The 18,554-nt window shown below is 38.4% G+C and overlaps 1 protein-coding gene across 2 annotated transcripts; it reads left to right on the top strand.

Annotated features, from left to right (window-relative positions):
• Nucleotides 1–1,129: 1,129 nt before the first annotated feature.
• patl2 (PAT1 homolog 2) lies at nucleotides 1,130–18,206 on the top strand. Of its 2 annotated transcripts, XM_079596019.1 has the most exons (19): nucleotides 1,130–1,295; nucleotides 1,808–1,958; nucleotides 2,223–2,581; nucleotides 2,703–2,768; nucleotides 2,845–2,898; nucleotides 2,982–3,137; nucleotides 4,688–4,765; nucleotides 4,860–5,005; nucleotides 7,731–7,805; nucleotides 7,873–7,996; nucleotides 11,294–11,414; nucleotides 11,497–11,594; nucleotides 11,705–11,758; nucleotides 12,792–12,934; nucleotides 13,039–13,195; nucleotides 13,276–13,416; nucleotides 13,673–13,770; nucleotides 14,212–14,352; nucleotides 17,343–18,206. In XM_079596019.1, the coding sequence occupies exons 1-19, from the start codon at nucleotides 1,275–1,277 to the stop codon at nucleotides 17,374–17,376; spliced, it is 2,217 nt and encodes a 738-aa protein (XP_079452145.1). In that variant the 5' UTR covers nucleotides 1,130–1,274; the 3' UTR covers nucleotides 17,377–18,206. The 2 variants fall into 2 exon arrangements, with proteins under 2 accessions (XP_079452145.1, XP_079452146.1); XM_079596020.1 differs by lacking the exons at nucleotides 13,673–13,770; nucleotides 14,212–14,352; nucleotides 17,343–18,206 and adding an exon at nucleotides 13,547–13,659 and having other exon boundaries at nucleotides 1,168–1,295.
• The last annotated feature ends 348 nt before the right edge of the window (nucleotides 18,207–18,554 follow it).

The raw sequence follows: 18,554 nt of genomic DNA, 5'->3' as shown, positions 1-18,554 counted from the left end.
CTCTTGCCCCTAGATGGGTCCTAAAGTCAGTTCCATTCAGTATGCATTCAGATCATGATCCAGATACACGTAGACATCATAAAATATAAATTTTTTAACGTTTTAGCATTTTTAGTTTGAATTTTGAGCATTTTTAGATTTTTCTATGTGTAGCCTACTAAAGCATTCCTCGCATTCAATTAATTCCTAAAGGGGTCAAATTGACCCGAGAGGAAAGGATTTGTTACTTTTTTTTATTTTAACCACAAAACTCCTCGAATCCATAAAAAAAATTATTTTGTGTATTCGTGGTTCAAGTGTGACAAAAGTCCTTGGGTCTTGGACCCCTCTGATGATGAACACTCAATTTTTACAATAAAAAAACTCAATAATAATAAATAAATAAAAAACAGAGTTTCGGGTCAAAATGACCCGAGGGAAGGATTAGTTAAATAATGGTTGTAAAAATATATAAAATTATGAAACTTCACTACTTAGATATACACAGGATGAATTATATCTCATGTTTAACCAGTAGCCGAGACATCCGAGCTATAGCGGCAAAGGACTAATTATTCTCAAGTAGCCTACCACTTTTAGTGTGTAAGCAAATTTAAAAAATGGTAATACACATTTTTGGATTCAATATTTGTATTGTGTGGTAACAGTTCTGTAAAAGCAATCCGCTTTGTGTCGTAGGCTAACTAACAACGGCCTTGCAGTCACATGCACCGTCACGTTGCTTTTTAAAATAGTTTGTCACAAGAAACGCAATTTGTTACATAGTCTATTTCCCCCTCCCTATTGGCACTCTTTAACGGGTAGGCCTAGCTTAACCTAGCTTAGGGTAACCCTGAAGTTTAGCTCTGAAATTCATGTTTGGCTTTTGTGAACAGTAAAGCACACACCTTCTTTTAATTTGTTATCTCAGTAATTTTGACATCTGCATAAGACCTGAGACAGACCACCCTAAAATATGACACATACAAAAAAAGTGTCACCCTAACAACATACAGAGCAGAATAAATGGAGTGCAGTAGATCAAATCAAATACTGTGAGGGACGGTTTCGGTTTGGCGGCAGTATTTGATTATTGGCGGGAGTGACGTGACGTGTCCCCTTTAATGTATAGTGGTTACGTCGGCGTTGCGTGAGCACGAGCTCCAGGTGCGCAGGTGTGTTCATTTACAAACACTGATAAGCACGTGTTATATCACGGGCAGTTGTAGACGTTTAGCGAATGTGGATGCGTGACGAAACATTTCACAAAATACTGAAATACAGACAATATTTAAATGGGTGATTCTGAACATCCCGTAAGTAGATGAAGCAATAACACTGTGAATTAGTTGAACATTTTGGATGAAAGCCAATGGCTTGCATATAACCTATTATAAATGTGCTCATTCATACGAAACTAATATTCTCTGTAACACTTTACAATAAGGTCCCATTAGTTAATGTTATGTAATGCATAACAGACAATAAATAATGAGCAATATATTTGTTACATTATGCCTATTTGTTAATCTTTGTTAACGTTAGTTATAAAACACAACTGTTCATTGTTAGTTCATGTTAGCTCAGGTCAATTAAATATTCCACAGATACAAAATGTGATTTTAATAATGTCATAGTAAATGTTGAAATGAACATGAACTGAGATTAATAAATGTGTTTGAGGTGTTTTGCATGTTAACAAATGGAATATTATAGTAAAGGCTTACCTTGTTTTGAAGTGTTACCATATTTTCTTTGTATGCTATATGTTGCTAACAAGGTGATAGTTAGAAATGTTTTATTATACATTGTTTTGTGTCTATCTCAGGAGAAAACCGGGGAATCTGTTCCTGATGCCATTTGGCCAGAGAATGGAGATCAGTGGAGCGACAAAGAGGATGATGATTGTGGACTGTTGCTGGTAATGGCTGAAGAGGATGAGGAGATTGACCTTTACAACGTGGAAACATTTGGCTTAGGTATTATTATATTATAAAATCATAACATGCCCAAATTGGTAACTGACTGATGAAGGGTATGGAGACCAATATATGATCAATTTAAAACTGTATAAAGTAGAAAAGGTCCCTATGCTGTTTTTTTGCCTTCCCTTGTCTGGGTGGAGGGAAATATTGTATTGCTAGATGCATTGTAATCACTTTAAGCATTATCCCTGCAGCATGTGGTTTTTAAGTGTGTGTTTTTTTTTTTTCTCTAAACCATTACTATGCAAAAACTACTAGATGAGGATGTGAGTGGTGAAAATCCAGATGTAGACCCTACGGATCTCCTGCTGCTGTGTAGCGACAGCTCCCCAAGACCACGGTCTTCACCTCCACCCCCTCCCAGACCACCTTCACCACCTCCCAGACCGCCTTCCTCTTACAGTTCCCGTTCATCTCCCAGACCGCCGCCTTCTTACAGTTCCCGTTCACCTCCCAGACAGCCTTCCTTTTACAGTTCCCGTTCACCTCCCAGACCGGGACCTCGCGTTTGGCCCCACACTCCAACAGGCCGGTCTCAGCGAGGGAGAGTAGGCCGAGGGCAGCTGTTTGATGACCCAGCTGTGGTGAAGACTGTGGAAGGTCGACCAAGCTTGAAGGTTTACCTGCCTGTTCTATTATTTTTTTTATCAGAAATGCTGGTTTGAAGCTGTGAACTTAAACTGAGTACTAACCAACACCCTCACCCTGTCTTTTTTTCTGAAATGCATTTGTTTTTAGAGTCTTGATAGTGCCATTGTGGATTGCAGCCTCAGCTCCTACTGGGAGGACCTCAATTCAAATACTGTGTGTAGTCTTCAATATTTGGCAGTATTTGCTATTTATTTTTAGACTTGGTGTAATTTTTTTTTCTACCTCACAGTGGATGATAGCATCTTTAAAGTCCAACAGGCCACCTCCACCGTCTATATATCAGGTGATCAAGCAAATCTCAGATGTGTCTTTTGGAATTATACAACACAACCATCTGTTGATCATTTTGATCTTCTCACCAATTAGGACCAGGCAATCGTGGGAGTGATTGACCGATCAGCACGTGGCAGGGTCCCACCTGTCTCTCCAAACTATCTTTCTCCTATGCAGCCTTTTTCCACTAGCCGGGGCAGGAGAGGACAGCCTTTCGTTGGATCTTTCAACCAGAGATGTCATTATCAGGTAGTAGGGTTTCTAATATAAATGCGGAACTAATTGAGGTTGTGTTTTACACTCTGTAAAGGTATATTTGAGTGGCGTTTCCCTGTGCAAAATGAACTGCCTCTACACTAGAATGTTCTGGGTGGTTATTAGAATATTGCTAGAAGATCCTCCTTTATGCTAGCCTGGCAAGCCAGACTTGCATCAAGATGTTTAGTCTGGCAACTCTCCATAGACGCGGCTTAATCCGAGGGGCGGGATAAACGGTTGTCTCTCAAAATCCCTCTACACGCAATAGGATAGCGCTAGAACCAACCAGAGCAACGACGAAGGTGACGTGGTCAGAGCGGCAAAGATCCGGTCCAGCAAAACTCCGAACACTTCTTCCTTTTTTAAGTACTGTTCTTTGCTCTTTTCTTAAAGAAACTTAACTCCAAGTCCTCCAGAGTCGCGGCCAAAGCCGATTCGAAAGACCGCTGTTCTCCATCCGCAGCCGCCATTTTTTGTTTTCAAGTGGCAGCCATCGTAACTCTGTCGTCATATGTTAAGCCCGCCCCCGCCTACTCTATACACAACGTAATTGGCCTGACCCAATTTAGGTTTTTGCAGCAAGAAGGTCTATGGAGAGTTGGTAGACTGCCCTGGCTGTAAAATACATTTTGCTGCCGCTAGGGTGCGTCTAGATTTCTAGGCTACCTTTATGCCCCTCTTGCCAGAGTCATTTATCGTTGAAGCATATTTCAATGGACTGTGATCTGTTGAACCGCATTAGGACTCTTATAGTTGACTCCTATAAGTTTAATCCTTTAATTGTGCATGCTCACTTGTTATTCACAAACCTTTTAGTGTCCCAGAGGTGTATACATCTAACATTTAAAGTGCCTATAGAAAATCATCTTACCCCTTGGAAATAGTTGCACTATTTGTTGTACAGCCTGAAATCAAAACCCATTCCAAAAAATGGGTATTTATAAATGGGTAGCTTTATTTACAAATTTTGTCTTACAACATCATACTAATGAGAGAAAAGGGAATCTGTGGATTGACTTGAAGAGAGCAGTACATTTCCGGAATCAGCACGGAATTTGATTGAACTTGAGCAATTCTGCAAAGATTAATGATTTTATAAAGCAAAAGGTGGCTCTCCAAAGTATTAAATCAGGGGACTGCTGACTTTTCCAACCCTGTTCTATTTATTTATTTATTTTAATTTTCAGAACTGTTGCCTTTTCTTTCATTAGTTTTTTTTTAAGGCAATCTCTAAATAAAGCTAGAAAAGGTGTTTTTTTTGTTTTTTGTGGGCTGTACGACAAATATAACCATTTCAAAGGGGAATGATGATTTTTCTATTGGCACTGTATTTTTATAGTGGGTAGAAAAAAAGATTCTATTTTTTGAAACACAAACTAGTTACTTGTTTAATAGGGTTAACCATTTGTTCAAAACCCTTAAATTTGCTCTTAATGCTTTGCTTGGTAAACACCACTAATTATCTAGAAGGCAGTCTGTTGTGTGAATCGGGTTTTTAATAAAGGGTAAGAGGTACAGAAATGGATCTTTTGTTTTTTTAGGCACAAAATAGTCCCATGGTGCCTTGCTCTCCCTTTCGACCCCAAAGACTCTTTTCACCCCAGCAACAATATAACCAGGTGATCCTCTAATTCCTTCACTTTCTGTTCCTGAATAAAACTGCTTTTTTTTCCAGAAGCTCATATCCGTAGTTTCATTTTTTTTTTTTTCTAGCCTGGAGGTTTTCTGTCACCTTCCCGTCCTCATCTCTCTACCCCAATGCCCCACACGCCCAAACTCATGCACCTGCAGTTCGGGACGGAGTCCCCCAGGCCTGCTCCATTCTACAGCCCATCATCCAACATCATGCAGGACTTCAGGTTGGTCATCTACTCCGTTAAGGAATACTTTATCGAAGATTAAAAATATGCACCCTCGTGTTCTTCCAAACCCTTGTATGAAGCATTTGTCAAATAGTTAATAATAACAAGGGACTGGGACACATACAACAAAAATATGTTATAGACCAAGTCAATCACATTGTGAGGCAAACTGAATGTACTTCCATTTATCCAAACTTGACTTGTGAAAAGGTCACATCAAGTGTGATGTTTCATAACTGATCACATCATGGAAAGATTGATTGTGTTAGTGCAACTGGGATTTGAGAATAATGGGTCTGATTCACTAATATTTGTGTGGATTATTTGTATTTATTTTCACAGGAGAACTTCTCAATTTATTTTTGCCTAATTCACAAAATGTGTGTACATAATTTACACACAGCTGTACATGAGACAAATCTGCATCTTTATGCACTTACTGTACGGACCTTTTTCTTACTCTTCTTTACTCTACAGTAAGTGTCTATTTATATTAAGTGCCCCATTATGCTTTTTTTAGATATTAGCTTTCGTGCAGTGTAATATAGTGGTTTGTGAATGTAAAAGGTCTGCAAAGTTTTAAAGATTAAAGTGCACGATAGGGTTATTGTCTCTAAAAAAATAATAAAAAAATAAAGAGAATTTTTTTCTGAACTGCCGAAACAAGTCGTCAAATTCCAGTCGTACTTCTGTAACTTGTATGCGTAACAATGTAACACGTTTGGCCGCCTATGGTCTTCATTGGCTCCAGTCGTACTTCTGTAACTTGTATGCGTAACAATGTAACACGTTTGGCCGCCTATGGTCTTCATTGGCTCCCCGTGAACAATGTCTAATTTGACCTGCTCTCAAACACTGCAGCTTGTTTGTGTTGTGTACATGTCGAAGACGCTGTTTTCTGCTCAGCAAAAGCAAGTTATCTCTGTAAACTTTCAAAGGATGAGGATGTGAAGAGTCGGTGGTTAAAATGATAACAGCGATACAACAGCTGTACAGTATAACCTTTTGACGATTGCTTCTCAACTCTAAATGGGATTGACAAAATCCTTATCCGTTAACAGTACCCACTTTATTTGCACCACATTCCTTCTCAAAATCACAACTTGTAAGTATGATTAATTATTGATGTATACATTTTCTACAGTGTTCAAAATAAGTCGTTTTGTGTATAATATTGTGTAGGTCTCCGGGTAACTCGTGCTACTGTATTACGGTCTTACTGAAATAGTTCTGCTAAGCAGCAGTGGGCCACTATTACCCAAAATTGTCTCCATTAATGCAGACTGACTGTTGTTCTTACTATGAGTAATGATTTTGTTTTACAAACTGTTACATCATTAAAAGTGCTCAGCTAACTCATGCACTGTTATTGATGCAGTTAATGATACAGTTCCCACATGTGCACTGCAATAAATTAGAAATATACACATTGGTTTGTTGATGGACACAGACTGTTTATTGCTAATAGTGAGGAATTAGTTGCAACATTTCATAATTTATGGCAAACTGAGTAGGATATCACTGAGAAACGTCCTGCTCAAGATGTCCGATGGATTTTTTTCCAGAAGCTCATATCCGTAGTTTAATTTTTTTTTTCTAGCCTGGAGGTTTTCTGTCACCTTCCCGTCCTCATCTCTCTACCCCAATGAACCTCTACCCCTGAACAAATTTATGGCAAACTGAGTAGGATATCACTGAGAAACGTCTTACTCAAGATGTCCGATGGAGGTTTGGGTTAAAAATCTAGTTCTTCCAAAGTTTCATCATCGGACTCGCACTTAAATGTATATGGTAAAATCAATGCCATCGTTACGGTCTTTACGGTTTGTACAATCGCTGCGGACGGAGGAAGGCTCCGGAGCTGAAGTTCAGTTATGGTAATGGGTATTTTGTTTTCGACATGCTGTAAGCAGTAGACCAATTACAACAGACTGGCCGGTCTGACCAATCAGAGCAGAGTAGGCTCTCGGAAAGGAGGGGTTTAGAGAAACTGAATCTTCGAACGTGTCATCTGAGAATCTTTGTACAATGTATATTATGTATGAGAATTTATTTTATATTTACATTTGATGCATGTAATCCTGTTGTAACTTTTACGTGTGGTTGGTTGTTACTAAAACATTTTTTCGTAAATTTAGAATACAATTTAAACCGAAAGTTATTGATGAATCTTGGTTTGTTTTTGAAAACGTTCGTACGTAGATTTCATGCGCAAATCCATGCGTACGGTTGGTATAATTTTTACACTGATTGGGTCGCATTCACTAACCATACCATCTCCATATTGCGCTTCACTGAAAAGTCAGTTGGTGGTCTCTTTATGGACGACCAAATGTGTCAATTATATATATTTTTACAAAAATGCAAACCTGTTAAAGTGTACCTTTTGTTGGAAGTGCATGACACCATGAATCAACAGCACTCCATGTTTGTATCCTGGCTTGCAGCGCTTGCCTGATCCCTCTCATATCGCTTCATGTTTCTCTTGGAACCGTTTTGTCAAAATAATGGCAAAAAGTATATTTTAAAAATGCACATGAAAACAGAGCAAGTCTAATATCATGGTGTAATATACCTACCTATTTTACGTCCTGATAACTTAAATTTGTATCGGCCAAAAAAAAAAAATTTGGGTGAAGTTTTCAACCACGGTTCTGTAATTTGGACTTACTAGCTAATATTTGGTCTTTCCACAAATGTTTTTTCCTTTGTCAACTTTTAGAGCACCGTGTCCTGTTGTTCAGTTCCACCCCCAGCACAAGCGGCTTTTGAGTCAGCGACAGCAGAGACCTCACAGGTAAGTGCAATGAACATTGTCTTTTGGAAATGTCTTTCCTTTTTCTGAATTGAAATATAATTCCCAGAAAGCCAGTGAGCTGGGACCCATATTGTCAAATCATGACCGATAAAGAGAAGGAATGGATAATCAGGCTGCAGATGATCCAGCTACAGAGTGAGAATCCACATCTGGATGACTATTATTACCAGGTCTGTATCAGTCCTAAACTTCTCAGCCCTCCAGAAAATGGTCAAGGAAGTTGTTGGGTTTAGGAGGTGTGGGAATCTTTTGGAATCTCATGATTCGATTGAAATCGATTACTGGGGTCACGATTCAATCGAAAATAAATTCTTGATTTTGTATCAATTTGATTTGGCATAGATTTGATTCTTAACTTGTTTTTGAATTTTTATGTATTGTGCATGAATGCATAAATATACTATATAAAACCCTATCAATCATTTATTATGATTGATATTAAAACATACATAGGTGTGATTTAAAGGTGCATTGGGTAATATTAAAGAGAATGTTGACAGAAATGCAATATATACATAACTAAACTCAGCAAAAAAAGAAACGTCCCTTTTTCAGGACTGTGTATTTCAACAATAATGTTGTTAAAATCCAAATAACTTTACAGATCTTCATTGTAAAGGGTTTAAACAATGTTTTCCATGCATGTTCAATTAACCATAATAAATTAATTAACATGCACCTGTGGAATGTTCGTTAAGACCCTAACAGCTTACAAAGAGTAGGCATTTAAGGTCACAGTTCTAAAAACGCAGGACACTAAAGAGACGTGCCTACCGACTGTGGAAAAACACCCAAAGAAAGATGCCCAGGGTCCCTGCTCATCTGCGTGAATGTGCATTAGGCATGCTGCAGGGAGGCATGAGGACTGCTGATGTGGCCAGGGCAATAAATTGCCATGTCCGCACTGTGAGACGCCTAAGACAGCGCTATAGGGAGACAGGAAGGACAGCTGATAATCCTCGCAGTGGAAGACCACGTGTAACAACACCTGTACAGGATCGGTACATCCGAATATCACACCTGCGTGACGGGTACAGGATGGCCACAACAACTGCCCGAGTCACACCAGGAACACACAATCCCTCCATCAGTGCTCAGACTGTCCGCAATAGGCTGAGAGAGGCTGGACTGAGGGCTTGTAGGCCTGTTGTAAGGCAGTTCCTTACCAGACATCACCAGCAACAACGCCGCCTATGGGCACAAACCCACCTTCGCTGGACCAGACAGGAGTGGCAAAAAGTGCTCTTCACTGATGAGTCACGGTTTTGTCTCACCAGGGCTGATGGACGGATTCGTGTTTATCGTCTAAGGAATGAGCGTTACACCGAGGCCTGTACCCTGGAGCGGGATCGATTTGGAGGTGGGGGGTCCGTCATGGTCTGGGGCGGTATATCACATCACCATCGGACTGAGCTTGTTGTCATTGCAGGCAATCTCAATGCCTTGCGGTACAGGGAAGACATCCTCCTCCCTCATGTGGTACCCTTTATGCATGCTCATCCGAACATGATCCTCCAGCAGGACAATGCCACCAGCCATACTGCTCGTTCTGTGCGTGAGTTTTTGCATGACAGCAATGTCAGTGTTCTGCCATGGCCAGCGAAGAGCCCGGATCTCAATCCCATTGAGCACGTCTGGGACCTGTTGGATCGCAGGGTGAGGGCTAGGGCCATTCCCCCCAGAAATGTCCAGGAACTTGCAAATGCCTTGGTGGAAGAGTGGGGTAACATCTCACAGCAAGAACTGACAAATCTGGTCCAGTCAATGAGGAGGAGATGCACTGCAGTACTTCAAGCAGCTGGTGGCCACACCAGATACTGACTGGTACTTTTGATTTTGAGCCTCCCTTCATTCAGGGACACATTATTCTATTTCTGTTAGTCACATGTCTGTGAAACATTTTTAGCTTATGTCTTATGGTGTTGACTCTTTTAGTGTTCATACAAATATTTACACACATTAAGTTTACTGAAAGTAAAAACAGTTGAAAGTCAGAGGACGTTTCTTTTTTTGCTGAGTTTGTTTTCAGTGGTGTATAAAGACCTTACATTATGAGCCGTTATGTTTTTAATAGCTTAGAATGAGCCATTTCTATGTACATACACCGTGGGTCCCCTTATATTGAAATAGCCATTTTGCGCTGATATGTTTCTACAGTATCCCTAAACAGACAATCTACCACAGAGCGCATTTCGTCACTGTTGTTCTTTGTGCAAAGAAACTAGCTAAAGTCAGCGAATGAAACACTGACAGAATCGATGAACAAGTAACTATAATATTCACAATAACATATCGTTTTACTGAATAATTAAGTAAATACAATTATTTAATTGATCTTTAAGAAACCTCTTTGCTTAACGGTCTACTCTCTGCCGACATCTTTTCCTGTCGGCCACTGTATCTTCTGTTGGTTGCAATTTGCAACCTCACCACTAGATGCCGTTAAATCACACTGCACCTTTAAACAAAGTTTTTGAATTATTTTTCAATCTTTGTTACTTCATTTCTCTAAACATTTTATTGAACTTTTATTCATAATAAATTACTTTTCCTGCCTTCTCGTTTTTTAGGATATTGGTAAACGCTAGTTATATTTGTTTAATTTATTTATTTTTCCTGATTCCATTTTTGCCATTGTTTATTATATTGCGTTTAAGGGACTTTGTTTTTTTTGTGATATCTGGCAAACCTTCACTGGAGCTTGAAGGTGAACATGATTTCAACAAGTAAGACATGATCCTGGAACAACTTTCTAATCAACCAATCAGATTTGAAGTTTACAGATTTGTCTAGTTTAGGTTTACAACCAGGGTTAGGTGCTTCTACTACAGTGTTATTTTCTTATCATTTCCCTCTGATTTTAGGGATAAGTTATGGGTTAGGACAAAATTTTCAAACTGGAATATTCCAGGATCAACAAAAATATGCTGATGTTTTGCTTTGCAAATGTCTTACTTTGAAAAATCATGGTGACCCTTTAATGACGAGAGGGAAGAGTTCAGAAGATTAGGAGAGCAGCAGTATGTATATTGACCATCAGCTACTGGTATTGGAGTTATTAACCAAGTTAGTTAAAAATCGTAGATTGTATTGCATTATTATTTTACTCAAGCCCGGTGGAGACAGACACCATCACTGCTTGGCCTTTCATATTCGCCTCATGGCAAGAGCACACGCACGTCATCAAAATATGATTCTTTTTTTTATTCATTAAAATATTTAAATGGAACTGCGTTGCCCTGTTCTTTGTTCCGTCAACATGTTAACAACGCATTTAGAATATAGATTTTTGATGTTTATGAATTAATTTGAATCATTAGAAGATAGAATCGTGAATCTTTTTTTCCCCTGGCTCCTATTAACTACTGTTCGACATCTTTCTCACAACACTGTCCCGTTGGCTTTAAAAATGACCTACTTAATGTATGAGATCGGGTGTCAAATCTAGTTATTTTGAATCTCTGCAGGAGTACTATCAGAGGATGGAAGCCAAACTTGCCGAAGAGGAGATCCTGGGTGACCGGTTAAAGAAGGAACCACCTAAACTCACAACCCCTTATGTTACCAAAACTCTCTCGTACATCCCAGGTCTGGCACAATAAACTGATGTAATGCCTATTTTATAATTGTACAGTATGAATGATTTGCAGTTATTCTTGCATTACTGCAGTGGTCCACTTTGAAGGTTCGCTCGGGCAGGTTGCAGTGTCCACCTGTTTCTCTCCGAGAAGAGCAATTGATGCTGTTCATGCGCACACCCATGAGGAGGTGATATTTGTTGTCTTAACTGAAGATGCAAAAATAATTTGTAATTTGTTGAGGGGAAGAGGGGCTATTTAAAATAAAAATAACAACCCTGTACCTTCTTATTTGAGCAGGAGCACAAAGACACTAGACAGCAAAGGTTGGATGTGTTGAGCACCATTGAGAAGGTAACCACTTTGTAATATTTTAATCCAGTTCTGAAGGTTTCATTTTGGATCGGGACTTTTTATTTTTTGCACTTACACTAGGATGATTGGTGACACATGTCTGGTTAGTACAGTGACTCGCCATCCCTCACATGTTCTCCATATTGTTGCGGTGTCTGAGTCTCTCACACCAACCACCTGTCAGTCACAATCTACCCATCTCTGCCATTCACACTGTTCTTTAATTACTCGTAACCTGTAAGGCCTTTCTGCGTGCCTGCATGCAACCAACAAGAAAAGCCTCTATGACTCTGGGACTAGGGCTGCAATGATGCACTGTATCTATACTACAACAGCCCGTTGTCTCTAGTCCGGGTCCCCGTTGAGTCCGGCCTTGGATCAAAGGTTGTTCCCCCTTATTGACCGACCTGCCTGATTATCCAAGATTAATTCTTAACTCAATGTATAGATGGCACTGTGTAGACCCCTTAAAATTGGTATCTCAGTTTTGTTCTAAATTCTGAAACCTATTTTTCGAGAGACCTACAAGTGTCCACTGGTATGTTGCATATGAACATATTTTACCACTAAATACATAATATTTGTAAGAATCATTGGTTTAGTCTTTTTGTGGTTTACATAATCTGTTAATTGCACTGCTGAAGGGCTGCACATCCTTGGAATAACACTTTTTTTTTTACCTTTAGTGTTTAATAATCATTGTTATAACTGGTCCTTCAGGGTGAAAACTAATAAATTACACTCCTGTCGCATGACTTCTCCAATCTTGCATTCCTCTGCATTCACTTTTGAGTGGAATGACCACATCTCAATATTCAGTCAACAACTGCATTGAAACAACTGCATTTGAACAACTTCCTAACCTATTTTTTCTTTCCATTAATCTCTGATGTTATTTACAATACGGAAGACTAAATCTGTTGCTACTTTGGTTTCATTGTGACTTGTAACTCAGTCAAGTGTATGGGTAACTTTAGTTGGATTCTGAATTTTGAGCCCCGTATGACTGTTTAAACCCTTTGTTTTCTTACAGTTGTACATAGTTTTGTTAGAAGTGGAAGAGGCAGAGAAAATGAAGGCAACGGTGTCTGACAAAGATGAGGAGAGGCGGTTGATGCAGAACATTAAGAGGAAGGTGGAGCAGCTTTATACTGAGCTGCGGGTCACTAATCTACTGTAAGAATCTCCTTTAATTTTCTGTTGTGAATGTACAGTATAAGTTTCTGATCTCATACTACTATAGTCTATCATTTTTATATATATTTTCCCCCTCCCTACAGGGACTCTGGAGAGGAATTTCTTTCGTGTCTACTTGTATCAAAAGGAAAGAGGATGTTGGCCAGACTCCTCCCCTTCCTGTCACATGATGCATCCATACATATCCTGAGCGTGGTGACCAAACACCTCCCAGTATTGATGAGCAGAGATCCAGATGAGGTCCTGGAACATGTGTATTAATTTGTTTTCTGTATAGCTGACTTGTTGATTCACTTATTCAAGCTCTATCCTCTTCACAGGCCCTGCCTGTTTTGTATCCATCGCTCCGTGCTGTGGTTGACGGACTTGTGTTCAGTCAGCTAATCCGAATCCTCAAAGAGTTCACCACATCAATGCCCGACTCAAAAGAGACACGGTTAACACTGGCCTGCCAAAACAAGGTCAGCTTTTAGGAGGTTATATCATTTTGCAGTGTTTTTTTGTATTAATTTTGTCATTTTTCAGTGTACCGTAGTTGTTTTACCATAACCAAAGTTAGCAAATATATGTAACAGCTTTACATTTTCTCAGGGCTTCTTAGTGGCATTGCTGTCTAGAAATATTTTCAGGTTTAATGAATGCAGGTTAAAAACGGTATTTACAACTCATACTGTGTGTTAAATATATTTTTAAATGAATTTAAGTGTTGCTTTGCAGTTTGGTCTGTCGCTGCTGTACGCTCTGCTCTCGCAGGGAGAAAGGCTTTTATCTTCGGACCTTCCCATGGAGCCCAGCATTGGAGACTTTGAGACCTGGTACCATTTGTGCTTTCCCTTAAATTACTTAAAACAATTGTATTAGTCTCTCTATCTACAGTATATCTATATATCTCTGTGGAAGATGTTCACACTGAGAAGCTGTCAAATATCATATATAGTAACTTTGAGGAACAAATCCAAATTTAAGGCATGAGTCACTGCAAATCTATAGATTTCCCTTGATATTGAATCATGTTTATGATTTTGTGTATTATGTTTTGTTCAGATTGTCATCTTGTGTCTTTATACTATTATTATTCTTATGCTGCACTTTCAGCTGAATGCAAACAAAATTTCAAATATATTGGTTGAAACCAGTATGGTTTTCAGTGAATGCCAACAAATTTGGTCTGTTCCTCTGGAAAGTTGTTACAAGATTTTAATTCATTTGTAAATTATTTTTAAAATTGAAACCCAATATTTCTAACAACCATCAAGGACGGATACCGTATTCCATGTGGCCCGGCAGCTATCCCAGACAACACTGGTTGAGCCATTACTTCTGCCCTCCAACCTGCTAACGCTTTTCTGTCGATATCTGGACAAGCGGACCATACACCAGCTGAAGAACAACATGGAGTGAGTCTAAATACTGCACTCAATACTTCACACTTTGCATATCTCTTAGAGCTTTTCAGACCTGTAGATAATGTGCTTTGTTGTGAAACGGGGACATAAATTGAAATGTAGCCTTGTAAAAGCAAACCGAACCAAGAGAGAATTCAACTTTGTAACAAACGCATACCACAATTGCTAGTCACATGCAAGTTAAATTGTCCTCTCATTGGTTCACCGGTTTGTGTTTCGTGATTCCGTTCGTAGCAGTCATACGTAAAGGACTATTGGCTCTGTGGACTAGCTGTCAGTGCCAACACAAATATATATGAATGTGTATAAGCCTGGATTCTGTAACTGATATTCTTTTAAAGCAGGAATCAAGGCCTTGTCTGGAACATTCTTGCAATACCTCCTGTTTAGAAAATGTGCTCACAGATTTCATTGGTGATTTCAAAGTGGAAATTTAATCGTAAGCTTGGTGAACCGTTTTGGAGAATTTGATGTTTCCCCATTCAAAGAGAAAGGAGCTGCACTGAAATGCAGGCGTTTCAAATGGCCTCCGAGTGATATGACTTGTCTTAAAGGGACTCTTATGTTCACCAAACAATTAGACTGTTTTTTTTCAGAACTTTCCTATTATGAATTGATACATATTTGTTTGTCTTGATTGGAACGGTTCACTTGTGGTAAAAAGAAACCAGAGTTTGTTTTTTTATTCGGGCAGATACCGCCTCATTTAGGCAACATCTGGGACCGTTAATTTTGATACACATCCGAGCATGTTCGCATGTGCCTAAACGAACTGAAATATGGGATAAAATGCACCAGGTTCCAAAACAAACATTGAAAATGTTTCACTGAAAAAATGTAGGGTGCGTATATGATGATGATTGGGTGAACTATTACTTTATAAAATGCAGGTACGCCAATCTAATTTCATTTTTAGTTTCTCCTAATGAGAAGGATGAGACTGTTTGAATCCTTTTCATCTGCACTTTTATGCTCTGGATGAACCGAGGTCTTCACACCGTCACAATGTTTAGACATTTTCAGTACATCAACCTTACCCATAGCTTGCTTGTAGTTTTATCTGCACATGAAAATTACACTTGGGGCTAGATTTACTTAAAGCTTGCGACAGCGCAAGCCCTCTTTTAGCATTAGTAAATCCTAACAGTTTTTCTTAAAGGCATGCTGTGAAAAATGAGCAATGAAAAGGCATGGACCGTTATTTTGCGGCTGATCATCTTGCATTATGCATTTATAGGAGCTTCCCTTTCAGATTTATGGGAGGAGAGTATTAACCCTCTTATTGCATATGGGTCTGTTGCACCTTTTGGGTCCTTTTTGGCCCCGAAGTGCTCTGTGGCTTTACACATGTAATAATGCTAATTTGTTTGTATATCAAAAGTTCATAGACCAAATTGTCTAAATTTTAAAAAGATCCACATTTCACTCTGCTGCCACCTATGGAGGAACCATTGCAGCATGAACTTGGATATTCAGGCCGTTTATCTGAAAGTAAAGGTTTATGCAAGTAAAATGAATATTTTGTTTAAACATTTCAGAGTAATATGAATAAACAAAAATTTAAAAATAATAAACAAATATGTTTGAGTCGTACGTTTTAATACATTTAATACATTGGAGTTCACACTGGTAATTTCCATGTGTTTCATTATAATATTCAAATAAAATGTCTCAAATGTTAATGAATATATCTTTCTTGCATCACACTGCCATGTTCTTGTAAGATTTTAAATTTAGGAATAGCATGGTTGAAACGCGACATTCAGAACTTAAAATTTTTTCCAACTAAAACCATATTTTATATCAGATTAGTAATTTCTCATTATTAAGTGAATGTGTAAAATTTAAGTTATGACTGTTATAGGCTTGCGTTCCAATGCAAAGGTTGTATACTAACGGAGTGTCTATTTACATCAAGTGCAAATAGCCCATCCTGTTGGTAGAAACTTTACACTAACTCTGCCCACCAATGTCTGGTTGGGCTAGACGACAACAACAAAAAATGCCTGTAATTTATTGTAGTTAGTAGTGGAGGGGAGTAAGGCGAGTAGCAGATACTTTTGACACGTGTTCGAAACAGTTTGAATCTGCATTATGTAGAACTTATTCTGCTCCCTTTTTCCAGCTTTATTGTCCTAATAAGGTTGAATTTATTTAATATAATCATTACACTCAATACTGTATGTTATTATTGCATGCTGTTTTATAATGCACTAAAATACTGAGGTGCAAATAGTATCTAACTATTTACACTTGTTGCAAAGAAAATACTGCTATTTTTACATAATGCAAATAGAATGTATCGCTAATTGCACTTAGTGCAAATAGCCAATGCCGTATACAACGTTTTTAAAAAAAAAAATGCATTACAAGGGTTAAATGAATCCTGATTTACTGAGGTTTGTGGTACTCATCTTACTGTACTTGCACCATTTATTTAACGCCCCAAAAGCATCTCTTACACAACTGCAGCCCTGAAGAGTTTAGCCTCAATACTAATTAAACGCATCTGATCCCGCTAATCGAGTCCTTCAGGCTCAGTTGAAAACTACAGGCATGTGTGTTGCAGCAGGGTTGTAACTAAACTCTACAAGGATGTGGCCCTTCAGGGACTGAGTTTTGCACTTGACAATGCTGGGATAGTTGCTGCTATGAGGAGGCCAGCAGAGAACAGAGCGTGTGATAGAACGGAAAATTTTCTCCACTCATGTTAATTTATTTGAAATTCCAGAGGAAGACATTTGTACATTGTTTGCAGAGCCATGTGAAATTTAATTTGCTGCGACTGTTCGTAGATTACCCAGACCTGATTATCATCGGCTTGGCTTGTTTGCGACCCTACACTTTGCGCCAATCTCCCGCGGAACTTTTTCACTCCCATCTAAACGTTTAAGAGATTGTAGTAGATTGAGAGTCAGTAAATCTGGCCCTTGAGCTTTTTTATTGTAAGATTAAGTGTTTTATTTTTTTCCTGACTGCAGATCAGCTACAGGATATCTGGCTGTAGCATCATAAAGGAGCACTGACCCAATGACCTCCCTCTACAATGGCCTGAAACAGGATGACACGAAACATGAAATGAACTGGATTTTGTGACAGACCACATTCATCAGTGATTTATCTGTATTCCTGTCAACCTCAATTCCTTTTCTCCTATTTCTTAAACTGTCTACTTTAAGCATATTCCCTTAGTCCTATCAAGGTCAGCTTTGCACTGATTAGCAATTAGCACTTTTTTTTTCTTTTTTTTTTACAAGATTTATCAGTATGATTTATGAAAAAGTGGCTGATATTCAGTCATAAATCATGACCGTATAAAGCCTCATGAAGCGTGTCGTGTCACAGATAAAGCCGATCATGTTAACTTTGTGGTCTTCAGAGCAAGCTGTTGGGGTTGATGTGAGATTGTACAGTTGCACTAAAGGTGTTGGGTTTAATTTGATTTATAAAAACATATTTTGTTATGAAACCAACTGTCTCTCAAAGAAAGGTTTTGGGTGTTAATTTGTATGCCTTAATGTTAATCTCAGAATTATGTACGCTTATGTGAAAAAATGTTTGCGGTATGGTTTCGTTTTATTTTTGTAATTGTTGGACCTAATGTCATATGTATTCTTTTTTTTCACTGTTGCAGAGCACATGCAAATTACAAAAATAAATAAATAAAAATTTGTAAAAGTAATTGACTCAATGTTGATTTTAATTTGTGAATGAATCAACTAACAGATGTTCATTTTTGGACTGTCCTTTGATTTGTGTTACTCACAATATAACATGGCCTTGAGTGCATTTTAAAGTAACTTAAAATTAATAAAAGGCCCCTTTATTTAAAGTGTTATAACCCTATACATTGATCAGTGAACATGAACAAAATGAATGTGTGTTCCATTAATTTTCGCTCTTTGCATCACCAAACAGTGCTACATAAACACCATTGCTTATCTACAGATATATGAGCTAAAGAGCATGCTTTCTGATTAGTGCAACTACAGTTTAGGAGTTACCCACTCCATGTTGATATGACCTCTCAAATGTATTTTGCCATAAATTATTCAGGCTTCTATTAAAAAAAGTGTTTTACAGTCTTTCTCATGTGAATGTACACACTTCACAAAAGCACACTTTATTTCTTAATATGTAAAACTTTTAAAACTTAAATTAGTTTGAGTGGTTTTGCATAGTTTCCAAAGATA

This window comes from Phoxinus phoxinus (genome assembly GCF_949152265.1).
Source record: "Phoxinus phoxinus genome assembly, chromosome: 21".
NCBI classification, from domain to species: domain Eukaryota; kingdom Metazoa; phylum Chordata; class Actinopteri; order Cypriniformes; family Leuciscidae; genus Phoxinus; species Phoxinus phoxinus.
The sequence above is the reverse complement of the archived record's forward strand: the minus strand, read 5'-3'. Positions and strand labels throughout refer to the sequence as shown.